Raw genomic sequence first — 15,387 nt, forward strand, 5'->3', positions numbered from 1 at the left:
AGGTGAGAGGCAGGGGCTGGGGGTCCTGCAGCGCCTCGCTCAGCCCTGTGGTTTCTGCCAGGCTGACGGAGCCGGGTCTGTGCTTTCTGGTGGCGGAGATGGAGGCTGAGCCCCCCAGGCAGCCCCGCAGCTGAGGCCTTCTGGCTCGCGACACTTGTGGCTGCGAGGACTGGCACCTCTGAGCTGCTGTGGGGGCCCCTAGGGGACATGGGGTGGCTCCTGGGTTGCTTCTCCCACAGCGCCGGGTCCTGCGTGGGCAGCGGGGTCCCCGTGGGGAGCAGCCTCTGATTTTTGGATGCGATGCCCCGCTCCGTCGCCCCGAGCGGTGATGCTGGACCCGGGGCTGAGGGGTCCCTGCTCACCCCCAGCGGTGGCTGCGTGGGGTCCTTGCCCGCTCCGCCGGCCGCTCACCGCGTGGCTCCGCTCCCAGCACCGCCAGCGGGGAGATCTTCCAGCAACGCGTGGCCAAGGAGGACGAAGCCTTCACCAAGAAGGACGTTGTGCGCCTGCTGCGGCAGATCCTGAGCGGCGTGGCCTTCCTGCACCACCACGGCGTCGCCCACCTCAACCCCAAGGTACCGGCCCGGGGCTGGGGGCTGCAGGCAGGGGTGGGAGCAGGACCACGCTGATGCCGTCCTCTGCCCATCAGCCCCAGAACATCCTGCAGACCCTCAGCAGCCCCCCGGGTGACATCCACATCGTGGACTTTGGGCTCTCGCGGCGGGTGGATGCGGTGCAGGAGGTGTGGGAGATCCTGGGCACGCCGGAGTACGTGGGTAAGCACCACGATGGGGCCAATCCTGCACCGGGCTCTGCTGCGCTGGACCCCTCTGAGCTCCCCCCTTGCTCCTTGCAGCTCCAGGGGTCCTCAGCCATGAGCCCATCACCGACACGTGGTAAGGGGCATCCGCACACCCCGACCCTGCTGGGGAGCACCGCGGTCGCCTGCATCCTCCATGGGCACTGGGCTGAGCTCTTGGGGACGGGTTGGGGGAAGCCACATCGTGCTGGTGACATCCCTGGGGTCCCAAACCAGCACGTCCCCAGGGCTCCATGAGGTTCAGGCTGTGCTGTGGAGCCGGTGGAGGGGGACACCAAGCCCCCGGTTGGCCCCGAAGGAGACGAGGAGCTGGTGCTGGTGGCCTCCTGCACGCTGTGATGCCCCTGCCTGCAGTCCGGGGAGGCCGAACCGGGGGAGAAACCGGTGCCAGCGCCCCGGGAAGTGGCCCAGGAGGTGCTGAGCTGAGCGTGGCCGTGCCACCGGGCAGCAGCAGCTCGGACACGGGGTACGGGCAGCGGGGCTTGACTGGGAACCCAGAACCGGGGTCCCGGTGAGGGCAGTGCCGTAGCCCCAAACCGGAGGAGTCCAAGGAGAGGGTCCCGGGGGGCTCAGCCTGCGGCTGCTTGGAGCTTCTTTGCCGTAGGATGGCCCCGAGGAGGGGGCTCGGGGTGGGGGGCTCGGGGCTTCGCTTGCTGCGCTGCTGGGCACAGCCTCGGGGGAGGCACCGGGACCGGCACCGGCGGCCAGGGGTTAAGGGGGGGGGGGTCCCGGTCCCGAGCAGGGGCAGCTCCAGCCTGCAGAGGGCACTGCGAGACCGGGCAGCGGCGGCGGAACGGGGGGAAGAAGCGGCCCGAGCCCCACCCCCGAGCCCCGGAGCCGCCGGGAGGGGAACCGGGGCCGCCCCCGCTGCCCTGCCCGGGGAGGAGACGGGGCCACGGCCCTGGGCTTGGTCTCCATCGGTGGAAGTGGAGGGGGCTCCAGCGTAGCCCCCCCCGGAATGGAAACGGCGAGCAAAGGCAGCCCCGGCGCTCCTGGACCCCCCCTCTGCAGGGATCCCCGGGGGAGAAGCACAGAGCTGAGCCCCCCCCCAGGAGCACAAAGGGGAACCCGTGCTGGGAGATGGTGCGGGGCACCCTCCTGGGGCACCCATCTCCCTCGGGGGGGCTGTGGGAGGGCACCCACCTCACCCCCCCGGGGGCATTGCCCAGGGCAGTGCCTGGCTCGAGGGACAGCCCCGACCCCCGCGGCTGGAGGAGGGCGAGCTCGGGGCTCCTCCGAAATGAGGCCAGGGCTCCCCGCAGCCTCCCCTCCGCTGCCAGCCCTGAAAGGAGCCCAGCAGAGCTATGGAAACGGGCAGAAATATTTGGATTGCGCACCAAGAGCTCGCTGGGGGAGTGGTGCAAGGGAGCAGGAGAAGGGGTGAAAGGGGAGAGCAGCCCCTGGCCACAGCTGGCACCCAGAGCAGCGGGGGAACCACGTCCCTGCGTGGGGCAGGAGCCTCCAGCTCCAGGGACACGGCCAAATTCAGGCTGCCCAACCCCGCTCCTCGACCAATACGTTAGGAGACGGAAGCACAGCAAAGCTGGAGCAGCTTGGAAAACACAATCAACCCCAAAGCCCACGGCAACCTCCCTTCCGCTCCTCCTGCGCATTTGGAAAAAAAAACCCGCAGGCAGCTCCAAGCCTGCAGGAAAGGCCTGAGTAAACACGGCCCGGGGGGCTCTGTTTGCCTCAGCCCCGTGGAAAGGGCAGCCACAAAAACTGGGTTTAATCAAGGTTTAGTTTGTAATTCCTGCGTGTGTGCTTCTCGCAGGGAGCAGCCGAGGCAGCCCTGCTGTGCCCCAGCTGGCCTGGGTTCAGGCTGGGCAGTGGGGCTGTAAGCACGGAGACATTCCAGCAGAGGCACGGGCACGCTGCTCTCATTTTACAGGCCTGCTCTCTCATCCCCTCTCCTCTTAGCGGCCGCCAAGGTGACAGAAAAACGCAGAGCAGGAAGGTTTTTAAGGGCCCCGCTCTCCCCCGAAGCCTCCCCAGCATCAGGGGGAGGAAAGAAGGAGAGGCCACACCAGAGGTAGTGCAGTTAGTTTAATTTATAGTGACCATCAGCAACACGTTCCACCTGGGCAGGACTGCGGTCGCTGCTCCAGCTGCATTTTGATGTTGTCTTTCTGCAAACACCCTTGTAAACATACAGCAAGGTCTGCCTGTAAACACAGCAGTGGCCCAGAAGGTGACGAAGTGCAGCTCCGCACGCACGCGTGACACCATCTGCACCAAGTGCACACACACCTTTCCCCTTTTTCCCCCAGCTGCATGGCATTTCTGCTTCAGATCCAGGTTACGATGATTCTTGTTACTGTTCTACGCTGTCCATACATAAATACTCCAGATCCACTGCGACAATTAACAACAGGTTCACACATGACACAGACACACACACAGCTCACTGCTCCTACAGCTACGTCACGGTGAGGAGGGCAAAACAGAGCTCACCTTGCACAGGAGAAAAAGCAACGGCTGCAGTGGGGAAATACGGCAGAGAATCCACTGCCACGGAGACTTTTTTTGGGGGGGAAGACCCTTTGGGGGAAGACTCAGCCTCTCTTCTCCCTTAATGGCCCTCTTAGACTGTGAGCGTACCCTTGCCACAACGGCGTAGGCACCGGGACCTCTGCTCCTGCAAAAGCTGCTCCCGCTGCCGTCATGCACAAGGGGTCAGCTGGATGGGCCAGCACCTCTGAGGCCTTTGCAGCCTCGGGGCTTTGTTTTTAAATGAGACAGCCACGACAGTCCAACTGGCACGTGTAGGTATCTTACAGCTGGACCATGTCCACGAGGTGCACAGGCAGCCCCGCGCACTAGGGACACGTGGTACCTGTAAGGAACACCAGAGCACTTCCCAATGTACCCCACGTCTGTCCCAAAAACACCCAGTCTCTCTCTGTCCATCTTTCCAGTCATGTTTTTAGGCTGAGCTGTGCAGGCTGGCCCCAAGGCACCTGCACACAGGCCTGGGCTAGCAGCAAAGTCCCTGTGCTCACCAGACTCCAGAAATAAGCAGCAGAACCAGGCACAGGGCTTTACCTGGGATATTTGAGCATGCAGATGCTTGGTTAAAGGAGCATCTTCTCTCCATGAAGGAGAGAAACTGGCTTTTTTTTTTTTTTTTCCCCAAGGACAAGCCAGGCAAAGGCCAGGTGTTTCTCCATCTCTAGGGCACAAAGAGAACCACCCCACACTTAGCTGAGGCCCCTTGAGCTGCGCCCCTTCATCCCAGCACCTCAAGCCTTGTCCAGAGGTCAGAGAAGAGCTGAATCTCAAAGGGTAAGAGGTTGTTTTTGCCAGATTAAAAAACATTGCACATGTGGAAGCACTGGAGGTAGGAGAAGCACACCCTGAACTGCCCATTGCTCATAAAATCAGAGGCAGAGACACGCAGATCCACATGCAAAGCTCCCTGTAAAAATCTCTTTTCCTGAGCAGCAAGCTTTACGCGAGCTGAAGTTGCCTTTTCTTCCCCGTGTGCCTTTATGCCCACTCAGCTGTAGCTGCGTTTTTCTCATGCTGCCCTGATAAGCCTGCCAGGAAGCTCACAACACGAGAAGGACACTATTACACACCACACCGACACTTCATGCACTTCATATCTTCAGCAGTAAACTTAAGGAAGGAGCAGTTTCTTTGATCCAGTGTCACTCAGTACCCGAGAATGCCAAAGCTCTCGGCTTGGAAATTCCACGATAACACTCGAGGCTGCTGCAATAAGTTATTTTCACTAGGGGAGGAGTACATGCAACTCAGACACACGGGACAGTACTAGGCATAGATCACAGGTGGGTAACACTGCTGGAGCAGAGGGATCTCTAATCGTCAAACTTCCCTTCGCGGATGGTATCGAACGAGAAGGGGAGGAACTTGAACCCAGTGCCAGTGTAGAACTTGTTCTGGAACTCAATCCTGCAAGAGAACAGAGCGAGCACTCATTACAAAGGCAGGTCTCTCACAAGAGCTGGAGATTAGCAGGAACTCCATTAAAAAGGAGCTGTTTATGGACCATAAAAAGAAGCCTTTAAAGAGGAAGAAGTAGGATTATGATGTAGCTCAGCTGCTGGCACAAAACCCAGTTTGTTTGACGTTTCTGGAGCAGAGGAAAACTGTCAAGGTACTGATCCCAGCACCACAGGCAATAAGGGCAACAAAAATAAGAACTCCTGAACCGTGGTGTCACTTAGAAGCACCTAAAAGCACCCAGCATTTCCTATAAGATCACGTTACCTATAAGACCATGTTACTGAAGTTCACATTTTCACCACAACAAAGCTCAGTCGCACGGTGCTGCGCTCTGACTTCCTCCATCGGTTGCTTCTGTTTATTTACTTAAGCATATTTGGTTTTTGCCCACATGACTCCTTCTCCCGAGCTAGAGATGTGCCTGCTGCCTGAAGCTGAACATTAACTTCGCCTTGTTTGCCTGCTTCCCCTAATAAACTCAGTTTAAAAAAAGCATTATGCTCGAGAACTGTCCAATGGTCAGCAACAGCTAAATAGGGAGAGAAAAAAAAATAATCCCATGATTCACAATAAAAACAAGCACAGTGTTTCAAGGAGCCTCATGAGCAACACTTTCCACTGCGTGGCCCACTAAAAAACTTAAGTCTCTGCAGGAATCAAGCGGCAGCAGATTGTACAGCTATTCTAGCAGAATAAATGCAGAAAAATCTCACTCTAATTATTTTTTCCAAGTTTGAGAACCATGGCAAAGTCCAAAGCTGATGGTGCTGCAGCTGGCAAAAAGCGGTTTCTCACCAGAGCTCAGGAGTCAGGAGTGAAACTCATAAAAAGAGCTTTTTGCTCATATGTTCTGCTGCCTGTTCATGCCGATAAGCAGAGAGTTCCCTGCAGAGGAATCCCTAGGATGAACAGGATTTTCCGTGGGGGAGGAAGGGCTCCTTGCCAACACGCTCCAGTTTTTCAGGAACCCTGATAATCTCCATAAGTATCCTGTGACTAAGTGGCTGTTCTGTAAGCAAAGGGAAATAAGAGGCAGCCGGTTGGGTATCTGACTCACACAGAACCCACTGTAAATGAAATTTTAACCCCGATGATTAACTGTTCCAGCTGGCCCTGACACCCAAAAGCTCCTTTTGGACAGACTCAGTTACAACTGGCCACAACTGGATACCCGAAGCTCAAGGAGAGGCTGTTGTAAGGTTAGAAAACCAGTGAAAAAGTTTAACCACATTCCACAGCTTGAACTGTGTGTTTTTCCTGCAATTGTCTACAGAGTAATGCCCAGAACCCAAGGTCCTTCTCAGACATTAGAAATTGCTGTTCCCAGGGTCACTCACACTCTCATGCACGCTAGCTTTACTGCTACACTTTGTACTGTCTCTCAGTGATCAAGTTCTGCAGAAGAATTTACTAGACAGCAGTGCAAAGTAAATAAACAGACCAGAAAAAAGCTTTCTGGTTGTTTGCATTCAAGAAAACCCTCTTTTCAGCTTTTTTTTCTTTTTGTAGTAATAGTTAAGTGTTTGCCGGGCTGAAGTTGCAGGGATTTTCCAACCCGCTGGTCACAGAATAACCAAACTGTTTGGAAAACCAGGCAGCTCCCCGTCCCGTCGGGAAGCAACTGCAGAGACATCTGTTGAACAGGAAACCTAACTTTCAGTTAGCTCAAGTGCAAATTCCTGCTTGGTATTTATATCCTTAAGGAACACGTCGATGCCTGAGCTGGCAGCGACTCCGAGGGCAGCCTGCAGTGCACCTTGCGGGTGCAAAGCCAGCAGGGTGTTTGTGCAGAGGTGGCTGTAGCCTCTCTTTCCCCAGAAGGACAGCAGCTTCACATGCTGCGGGATCATTCCATCCTACGCATGGGGCAGATGGCCTTTTAGAGCAGTACCGCGCTGCGATGGTCACACTACAGACATACCCTGGCTTATGACCTTTATGAAGGAAAAGAAATACATTTCTGGCGAGTGGGTGGGGAGCTGGGCTTTACTACTCCCACGTCCGCTGGCTGGATTGCAAGTGGGATGCAGCTCCAGCACGCCCACGCCTCTCCGAAAGCAGCACTCCCCCTCGGTGGCTGCAGGCCAGGAGCAATGCCAGGGCAGGGCAGGGCCTGCCTCTCTTCTCAGCTTACAGCTGAGCACAGCCATCTGCAAGGCACCACAGAACTGCTGCTTTTTATTTACTCCACCCGGTTGGTTGAGGCTGGACACGCTTGTGTTTGAAACCTATTTTGGTGGCACTGGGCAGCCCCACAGCCTTTGGAACAACACGGGCTTTGTGTGAGCTTCCCACCTGCAGCTGCACCTAACGTCGTGCGACCAGGAGGAATGCTTGGGATCTGTTTCGCTGCCTCCAAGGAACTCAGCTCATCCTCTGAATGTCCATGAACCTGTGGCAAACGGCTCAGGCAACGCATGGCAAAGAAAAATCACATTTATATCTGTCTCAAGTACATGGCAAAGTGCACACACCTCCCAGAGAAGCTGCTCATGCACTCAGGAAGGAGAAACCAGTCTCCAACCCTTAGTACCAGCAGACAGTCCTCCGTGTTTGCCAAACCCATACTCACATGTGACTGGGAACCACTCTCTCCATGCTGATGGACGTGGGCTGAGGTGTGGGAGCTGAGACACGAACTGGGGTGATTAGAGCCAAGCCTGGACAATGGTTTGGCCGTGGCATTGGCAAGGGTAAAAACTCCCAACCCTGGAACTGAGCCTCCACATCACAGTCATCTTTTATCACTTACCTGCCTCCTGCAGAGCAGCACAACCTCCACTCTTTGCTGCTCTGAATTAACCTGATTTGCTCTGCATTATGCCTGCTGCTATCCATTCTTTTCAGCAATGGCCTGCTCTCGGGATATATTCTAAGGAAAAGAGCTTCCAGCTCTAAACCAAGCCTAAAACCTTGCTTTAAACAGGCAGCTCCACCAAAACAACATTTCTGCATCAACTGCTAGTGCTGTGAGCTGGCTCTGCATCCAGATACAATAGTCTCTTTTTGGGCAAAGTCTATGTTTGCTTTCATTAGAACTGCTGACCGGCTTATAAAGAAGTGAGGTACAATAACGTAAACAGAGATGTCAAGCTCCATCACCGCAAAGCAAACACATTTTGTATTTCAGAACTGGGATGTTACAATGCAAGGAATTAACCACATGGCATGGGGCGTAGCTCAGACAGCTACTGAGTTCCAGCAGACCTCTGATAAAGGAGACTGCGATCTTGGCAGCACTGTGAGTGCTTTCCTCCGCCTCAAAACACTTCAGAAAAACCCAGCCTGCAGAAAAAATGCTCGCTTTCTGAAAAAGCACGCAGCAAATCCTCCTCATTTGGGACTGAGGGGCAGAGCTCATGGAAGAATCTGTTCTTCCCACTGAATGACTCCTCCCTTCCAGGAAGGCTGAGCCACCCACACCTTCAGAATTCCAGATAGGTGACTCTTCTCCCAGAGCCACAAAATATGATCTGCTCTTCCCAGGACAGCTGCATTTGATCCTCCACCCCCCGCTCTCTGAAAAGGAAACACCTACCACTGGAAACATACTGATTCCACGTTCAGAAGCAAAAAGGAATGTGAACAGCATGTTGTTTTGAACAACTGCAGGTGCCTTCCTTTCCATTGTGATAATGAAAACCCAACAAACCCAAAATAATTCCAGCATGTCACCTGCAGTGTGAAATTGATGCTTTTTAGACCCTAAGCTTGAGCAGATTTTTCATAAAAACTTTTATTTACATTCTCATAGAAGTTTGAAATATATGTTCAGGGCAAATATCCCAATTTAGAACCTCACTCCTGCAGTTCTCCAGCAGGTGCCTGGCATTGCTCTGCATGGCACCCGTGATCCACGTGCCTACTGCTATTGCTCAGCTGGATTTTTCTCTTTGCCTGCCATTTCAGTGACACGCATCTTCCCTTTAAACATTTCTAGACCATATTTTAATCATACTTGAGAAACAGCTTGGTAATGTGAAAAGCCACCTCTCTGCTGAGCTGTAAACTCTAGTTCACCCTTGTTTCAGGTGCTCTGTCAGCAGTATCCCTAAGTGTGGTCTGTGATTATCATCACATGATAAGTATCTGCAGAAAAACATGCTTGCTTAACTAGAGTGAAAAAGAAGAGGCATTCAGAGCCGTTCACGTACTGTTATTCAGAAGCGTGCCACAAAGCACTGCAGTCCAGACAAGCAAGATTTTGAAAATCCACTAACTCACAAGCCACTGAAGATCAGGAACACCACGCAGAGTCAGAGTGCTGGTTGCTCTGTGCTGTTAGCACTAATGTCGAGCTGGGTGTGCAGAGCTCCCTCTTCACACTGATGCAACCGTGCATACAGTGACAGCAGTGTGAGGATGAGGAAACACCAGCCAGTCAACAAGAAGATCTCAAGTGACTGGTATGATGATTTCTAGGCTGGATGCCAGGAAAAACAGAAGCACCATCCAGCAGCCATTTGCAGGAGCAGCCCCCCCACGAGAGGCTCCCTCAGCACAAGATGGAGACACCTCTGAACTCCTGGGAGAAACCCAACTCACTTGAGCTACAGAGCCCAGGCACACCACAACATTTCAGTGTGCACTGAAGCACACTTGTCAACGGAGAACACAAGGGGACAAAGTTTTCATTCCCCAGGAGATGGGGAAGAGTGCAAAGAGACTTCTGCTTGTTTGTTTCTAAAAGGCACTGGCTTCCTTTTCCACTTATGAGACTATTTTTAAAAAGTGCTCAGAACAGCCTTTTTCTCCCACCTAAGCAAAATAGAATTCTCCTTGTGAACTTCATGTGACTTCACTTTCAAACTACCAGGAGAGAAATGACCATAAGAGGTGGCAGCAACCAGAACTCTCCAGAGAAGAGGCACAGACTCACTCGTCTACACTTTAGCCTGAAGAGAACCTCAGCAGAGAGCACAACCCATCCCCATGCTGCTCTTTTGATTCTACTGGCATGCCAAACAGGGAATCTGAAGTGGAACAAAAGGTGCTCTTAAACACGGATTAGAGAAAGCTCTTGAACACTTTCCATACTTGGGTGCAGAGAAAGTGATGAGCACTTGACTAATTCCTTCTTGTTTGCTGGCTGGCTGCATAAAGAGGAACTTAAGAATCACGCAAAAGAGACTAAGGAAGCATTAGTAAATAAACAACAGCAGTAAGAAATATTCCTCATACTCCACAGCACCCCAAAATGCAGACAGACAAAGCTGCCCTTTGTTCTATGTAAGGTCTCAGGAAGATGAGCAAAGTCACATGCACCACGCTGAGCTACAGCTACAATACCACGTGCACACAACAGTTCACGGCCGAGAGATTTTAAAGACAAAAGAGCTCAATTTGAGCTGATCTTTGAGCTTCTAGTCCTAGATTTTGCTTCCCTGTAAGTCAGCAAAATACGCTAAAGAAAAGTCTATTTAGAACAGATTACCACATTAAAAAAAAATCTATTAGTAGTGATATTTACAGGGTAGCATCCCTGTAAATATCTGCAGCCCAGATGCACTGATTTGTTATTTTACTGCCTGTCACTTCACACATCCTATTCAAACAGTCCAATGGCACAAAGCTTTCCTCAAAGAGCAGACCAGATGTGAAGGGAACTGCAATCAGCAGCTATCGCAGCACATCAAGGAAAACAAACACTGGGACCAAGCGACAGAGCAAAGGACAGAACAAAAAATCCTTCTGAAAGCCAAAAGCACACTCATCCATCAAGCACAACCTTCCAATCCTATTGCTCACAAAGCTTCACTCTGATTTATTTTTAATTGCAGATCAGTTATTCCCCATAATTTCTAAGTTTATGCATACAATCAGGAAAGAAGTGTATTACTAGAAACGAGAGTGAAAATCCCTGGTCCTATTAAAGGCTTTCTGCTGCCAGAGCACATCTGCTATAGGGCGATTAGATGTTTAGATAAGATCCATGGTACTCTAGCACTTCTGAACATTACTGATCTCAACTCAGTCTTATCCACTATTACCCTCATTTTATAGCTTTAGTTTTACTGTGTAACAGCCAACTCAATCTGCTGGAAGATGGTATTTTTCCAGGTAGTCCAGGTGACATCAATTTCCTTACCACAAAGAGCTCTGCGGTTTCTGAGCATTCCTGTAACTCACCAGTGCAAGCGAAGAGCATGGAGAAAAGCAGACAGGCCCTCCATGACCAGGAGAATTGCTACTGTCAAGGTAGCAAAAGCAGCAAATATGAAGAAAAGGCCGAAGCTTCCACCCAGACTCCTCACACTGAGGCCAACGTGGATCACCATGGTCCAGAGCACCTCCGAGAGCTCTGCCAGGAGAAGGGAGAGGAGAGGACTTTCAGAGCATTCAACAAGGTCACGGTTTATTTATATAGCAAAAAAATGAAGTCAAGCAAATTCCCATCATGACAAGGTGGGCAAATTCAGAGGAACAACAGTTTTTGCAGGCAAGTAAACCAGGATGTTGCCCCCAGCTGTTGCAAGCAGTGCAGGGCAGACCACCTGCACAGCTGATTTTTGCTTTATTCAGGGTTTTAATTTCCATCCATCCCTGACAACTTCTAGCAGAGCGCTACGCAAGCAGATATTGGTGTTTAGACTTGATCATCACCATCTAACACACACACACAGCTCTGTCCTAAAGCAGCAGTGCTTGACACTGCTGGAGAGAGCTCTGGGGAAAGTTGCTTGCATTCCTGTCTTTGGTCCAGGTTGATTGTGACACTGATCCAACCTTCTGCTCCAGAAAAAGAGTACTCACGTGCGTGGGCTAAGCTGAGAGCCCAGAGTCTCAAGTAGGACGCGGTGTTTGAGATGCACCCCAAGCAATACTCAATGGTGTGGATTGCCTGGTACACCACTGTGTCGGCAAAGTCGAACTGCAAAGCAAACACAGAAAATTACCAAAGCTGCAAGACTTGGAAGCATGAGAGAGTGGCTGGCTGGGGAAAATGAGCACACTACCTGGTGCTATTACCAAGGACAGCGTGTTTGAAGTTAGACACTGATACTGTCTTCTCCTGGTTTAGCATGTCAGTTTTATAAATTAAAAATGAATTCTCTTGTCTTAGTAGGTTTTGCAGAGTAATAGCTCACTGCTTGAGTATTACTGCTTTCATGCTCTATCATATGAAAGCAAGACGCTGTAAATTCAGCCATGGACTTTGCCAGGAAAAGACTGTTCAGCAACAATATGGTATTCATACGAATTCACTGGTAAACTGCACGGATTTCTACAAAAAAGGAGACAGGATTCCAAGTCGATACTGTGCATGTACCTTTGCTACAGGATCAACAAAAACATTTTACAAGATGGGAACTTTCCCTCTTTGAAAGCAAAAAGGGGGCACAAAACAGTCTAGAAAAAGTCACGTGTGCACAATTCTTTGGCAAAGTCTTTTTTTTTTTTTTTATAATAAATAAAGAACTCAAGAAAATCTGCCATGAAGGGCAGTTTTTTACTGTGCAGCTTGGGAAAGCATTCCCTACATTCTGGATTTAATCCATGCTTCAGAAACTGCTCATATTTAAGTTAAGTCAACATGATACTTTAAAGACATCGAGTGACTAGTGTTCTAGGCATGCAGAGCAAGCTATTTATATTCTTATTTCTCCCTTGGTACATCCAGAGCAAGAAATATTTCAAACAACAAAGCTAAATTAGCTGTCAAAAGCCTAATTTCTTCTCCACAGAACGTGAACTGCGAAGTTCTTTAATAAAGACTGCCCTAGCAAACAGTACCACCTCCCAGCACAGATGGCACGTCAGTGTGCAATAAGTGGAACGTGACAAATATTTAAACAGTGACAATTTACAGCCACATGCAACTGCTGGAGTCACTGCTATGGAGAGAGTCACCACTATGCTAAGGAGCAGAAGAATCAGCAGGATTGCTTTGGCAGGGTATTGGCAGTTCTACACATTTTTCACAGGGTTCCGGATATACAGAGTTAACAGTACAGCAGCGTGCTGATCCCCTCCACCCCACCAATTCCACATGGACCCAGACATAATAGGACCACTTTCCACATAACAGAACCACTTTTAGCGTAATTTATGACCTCGTTGTTGCAAAGCTACTCTAATTTCATGGCATTTATGCTTTTATTTTGTAAAATAAATAAGCGGTTACCTGATAGCCTGAAACCTACAATCAATTCAGCATGAGAGTTCCTAAAAACCACTTCTTTAATACTCATTCTTGTTACAAGTGTTTATGAATGAGCAGTTTCTCAAAACAGAGCCTCTCTTCTACAGCAAGATCCTGGCTGGGTTAGTTGTTGAGCTGTATGAAACCAGACTGCTTTTGCTGTATTTACTCACTGGCAACAACTGATATCATCCTTAAAATTAAAGTCAGTTTGGGAAAAAACATTTCAAGATGGTGTTTGTTGCAGTGCAGAGTTACCAACGACACAACATAAGGCAAACGAGACTTAAACTTTAGAAGCAAAATCTTTTCCGTTTCAGACCTCTGGCTCAGCGGCTTTTCAGGTAAACTAAGAGAAGATCTGCAGACAGGGGATAAGACACAAGCTAAATAGATGACGTAATTAAAGGTCTGTTAATGGGTATGATGTTGTATGAAGAATTAAAAATGGCCTGTAATACGTAAACAGCTAGATCTTTTGGAAGAGAAGATGCCATGACATAACATGTTTAATTCGGTGTGTGGTTTATGCCAATGGGAAACATTCCAGATACACATGAATGCAAAGCTGGCTGTAGTCTTACCACCTCATCCTCTGTAGGCTTGAAAACACAAGTTTACATTTAGTGAGGTGTCTCAATCACATTAATCACGAGCACATTCAATAATTCCCTCCTAAGCATGACCCAGTAAAGCAGTTACACACTACATGCACTATGGAAGCTGGAGAACTGTTAAGAGGAGTCAAAAAACTCCCAAATTAAGAGACTGTCTCCTTTTTCTCCTCTATCAGAAGTAAGGCAAAGCAGCTAAAGTAACCCCCACCAGTCAAAATGAACATAAACTGAGATCTCACTATTGCAAACACAGCCCTTGGCCTTTGGCAAGCAGCACAAATGCACTGCACTTCAGCCAGAGACAAGCTGAATATACCATCTGGGAGCACTCTGCAGCTCTGTGTAGCCTCTAAGATGATGGTTCCTTGTAAGGAGGACAAACAAAGCCACTTTTCCCTTTATCTGCAAATTATGCTGCTTTTTTTTTTTTTTTTCCAGAACTCCTGGGAATGACCAAAAGATGGTCCGTGGTACTTTACTGCTATGAAAACACTTTACTGAAAATGTTGCTATTTAAACAGCTTGGAAATCAGTAAATGTAGTCCAAAAAGCTAGCACATTCTGCTACCAACTTCATTGCCCTCAGACAGAGGCTGGCCAGGTTCTTACCTCTTCCCCCTCCTCAGAGTGGGTAGATAGCTGGTCATGTTGAATGATCTCAGCATCCTCCTCAGTTGGTCCATTGCCCACCCGGATCCCACCAAAGTTGTGTGTCCCCTAATACATGCAGAAAAAGAAAGAACAAAGCGTTGTTGGTGCTTTATTACAAGAGTGGGTGCTTCTTACGACTCCAAGTGCAGCAGCAGTAGCTCACAGAAGAAGACAAGACATTAAGGCCCGGGTTAAACCAGCTGTACAATTCTGTTTCCCAGCTTGGATGGGAAAGATGCTGATTCCTGCTAGGGTTGGGGGACAAAAAAAAGAGTCTTCCTGCATGAATACTTGATACATTTCTCTAAAATAATTGCAATCCCAATAAATGCCACGTCTCTCACAAGAACATTTGCTATAACTGATGTGCAACAGACCAACGTTTTGCCCAGCAGCTGTTGAACAAGCACTCAGAAGGACTGAAGCACCACTGCTGGAAGTGAAACAAGTCGCACAGTGGCACCTCAGAGCAGGACTGACTGACACAGATCTGTGCACACACACACTCGCTCCCCACCAGTGCCAGGCATCCCGACACACGTGGGAAATCAGACGTTCCCTTACTTGGAAATTCGGTGTTGTGCAAGCAGTTCCTTTTATAGGCATTGGTTCTGACACTCAGCGTCTGACGCTCATAAATCTACTGCTCTCTGAATAGGAAAGAATAATCCACAAAGCAAGTTGAAACTTTCCTCTGATAGGATCACTTGATGACTGCACTCATTGCACAGTTACGGCAGGCTTCCTCCTCCATGCTGTCTCACCACCACCACCAAGAAAGGACGCAGAGAACTGTTCAACATCTGACAGTGACCTCAAGCAGAGCTTTGATGTGTTGTAAATGCGTATTAGACAATGAAGGTCTAACTTGCAGATCTCTAGTTTTGGATTTCTCTTCAGCAAGCAGCTACGGGCACTGTAAAGCAGGATTTCTACTTCCTTCCAGATGTTCCAAAGACAGAAAACGCTCGTGTCTGATCTGAGGGACTGTACATGAAGACCTCTGAGCCTGGCCCACCTAAAGAGGTGGGCTGAAATGCCACAAATGGAAATAAAAGCCCTGCGTTCAGCTTTCGGACTGTACCAGGGTCATTTGTAACACGGAATGTAAACAGGCTAACTAGCAACATTAATACTTTAGAAGTTTAGGGATGACAACACAAACCGAGGAGGCTTAAGATTCC

The 15,387-nt window shown here is 50.0% G+C and overlaps 1 protein-coding gene across 7 annotated transcripts in view; it reads right to left on the bottom strand.

The window, feature by feature from the left end:
• Positions 1-2,851: 2,851 nt before the first annotated feature.
• ATP6V0A1 (ATPase H+ transporting V0 subunit a1) overlaps positions 2,852-15,387 on the bottom strand; it is a 30,629-nt gene continuing 18,093 nt past the window's right edge. For 4 of the 7 annotated variants that reach the window (XM_084496237.1, XM_084496234.1, XM_084496235.1 and 1 more), the window contains 5 exons: positions 14,162-14,269; positions 13,520-13,537; positions 11,546-11,663; positions 10,922-11,093; positions 2,852-4,738 (listed from right to left, as the gene is read on the bottom strand). In XM_084496237.1, coding sequence (XP_084352363.1) covers positions 4,645-4,738; positions 10,922-11,093; positions 11,546-11,663; positions 13,520-13,537; positions 14,162-14,269 — 510 coding nt within the window. In that variant the 3' untranslated portion in view covers positions 2,852-4,644. The remainder of the gene's footprint in view (positions 4,739-10,921; positions 11,094-11,545; positions 11,664-13,519; positions 13,538-14,161; positions 14,270-15,387) is intronic. The other 3 variants (XM_084496236.1, XM_084496233.1, XM_084496238.1) reach the window with 1 other exon arrangement.

This window comes from Aythya ferina (assembly GCF_964211825.1).
Source record: "Aythya ferina genome assembly, chromosome: 23".
Classification (NCBI taxonomy): domain Eukaryota; kingdom Metazoa; phylum Chordata; class Aves; order Anseriformes; family Anatidae; genus Aythya; species Aythya ferina.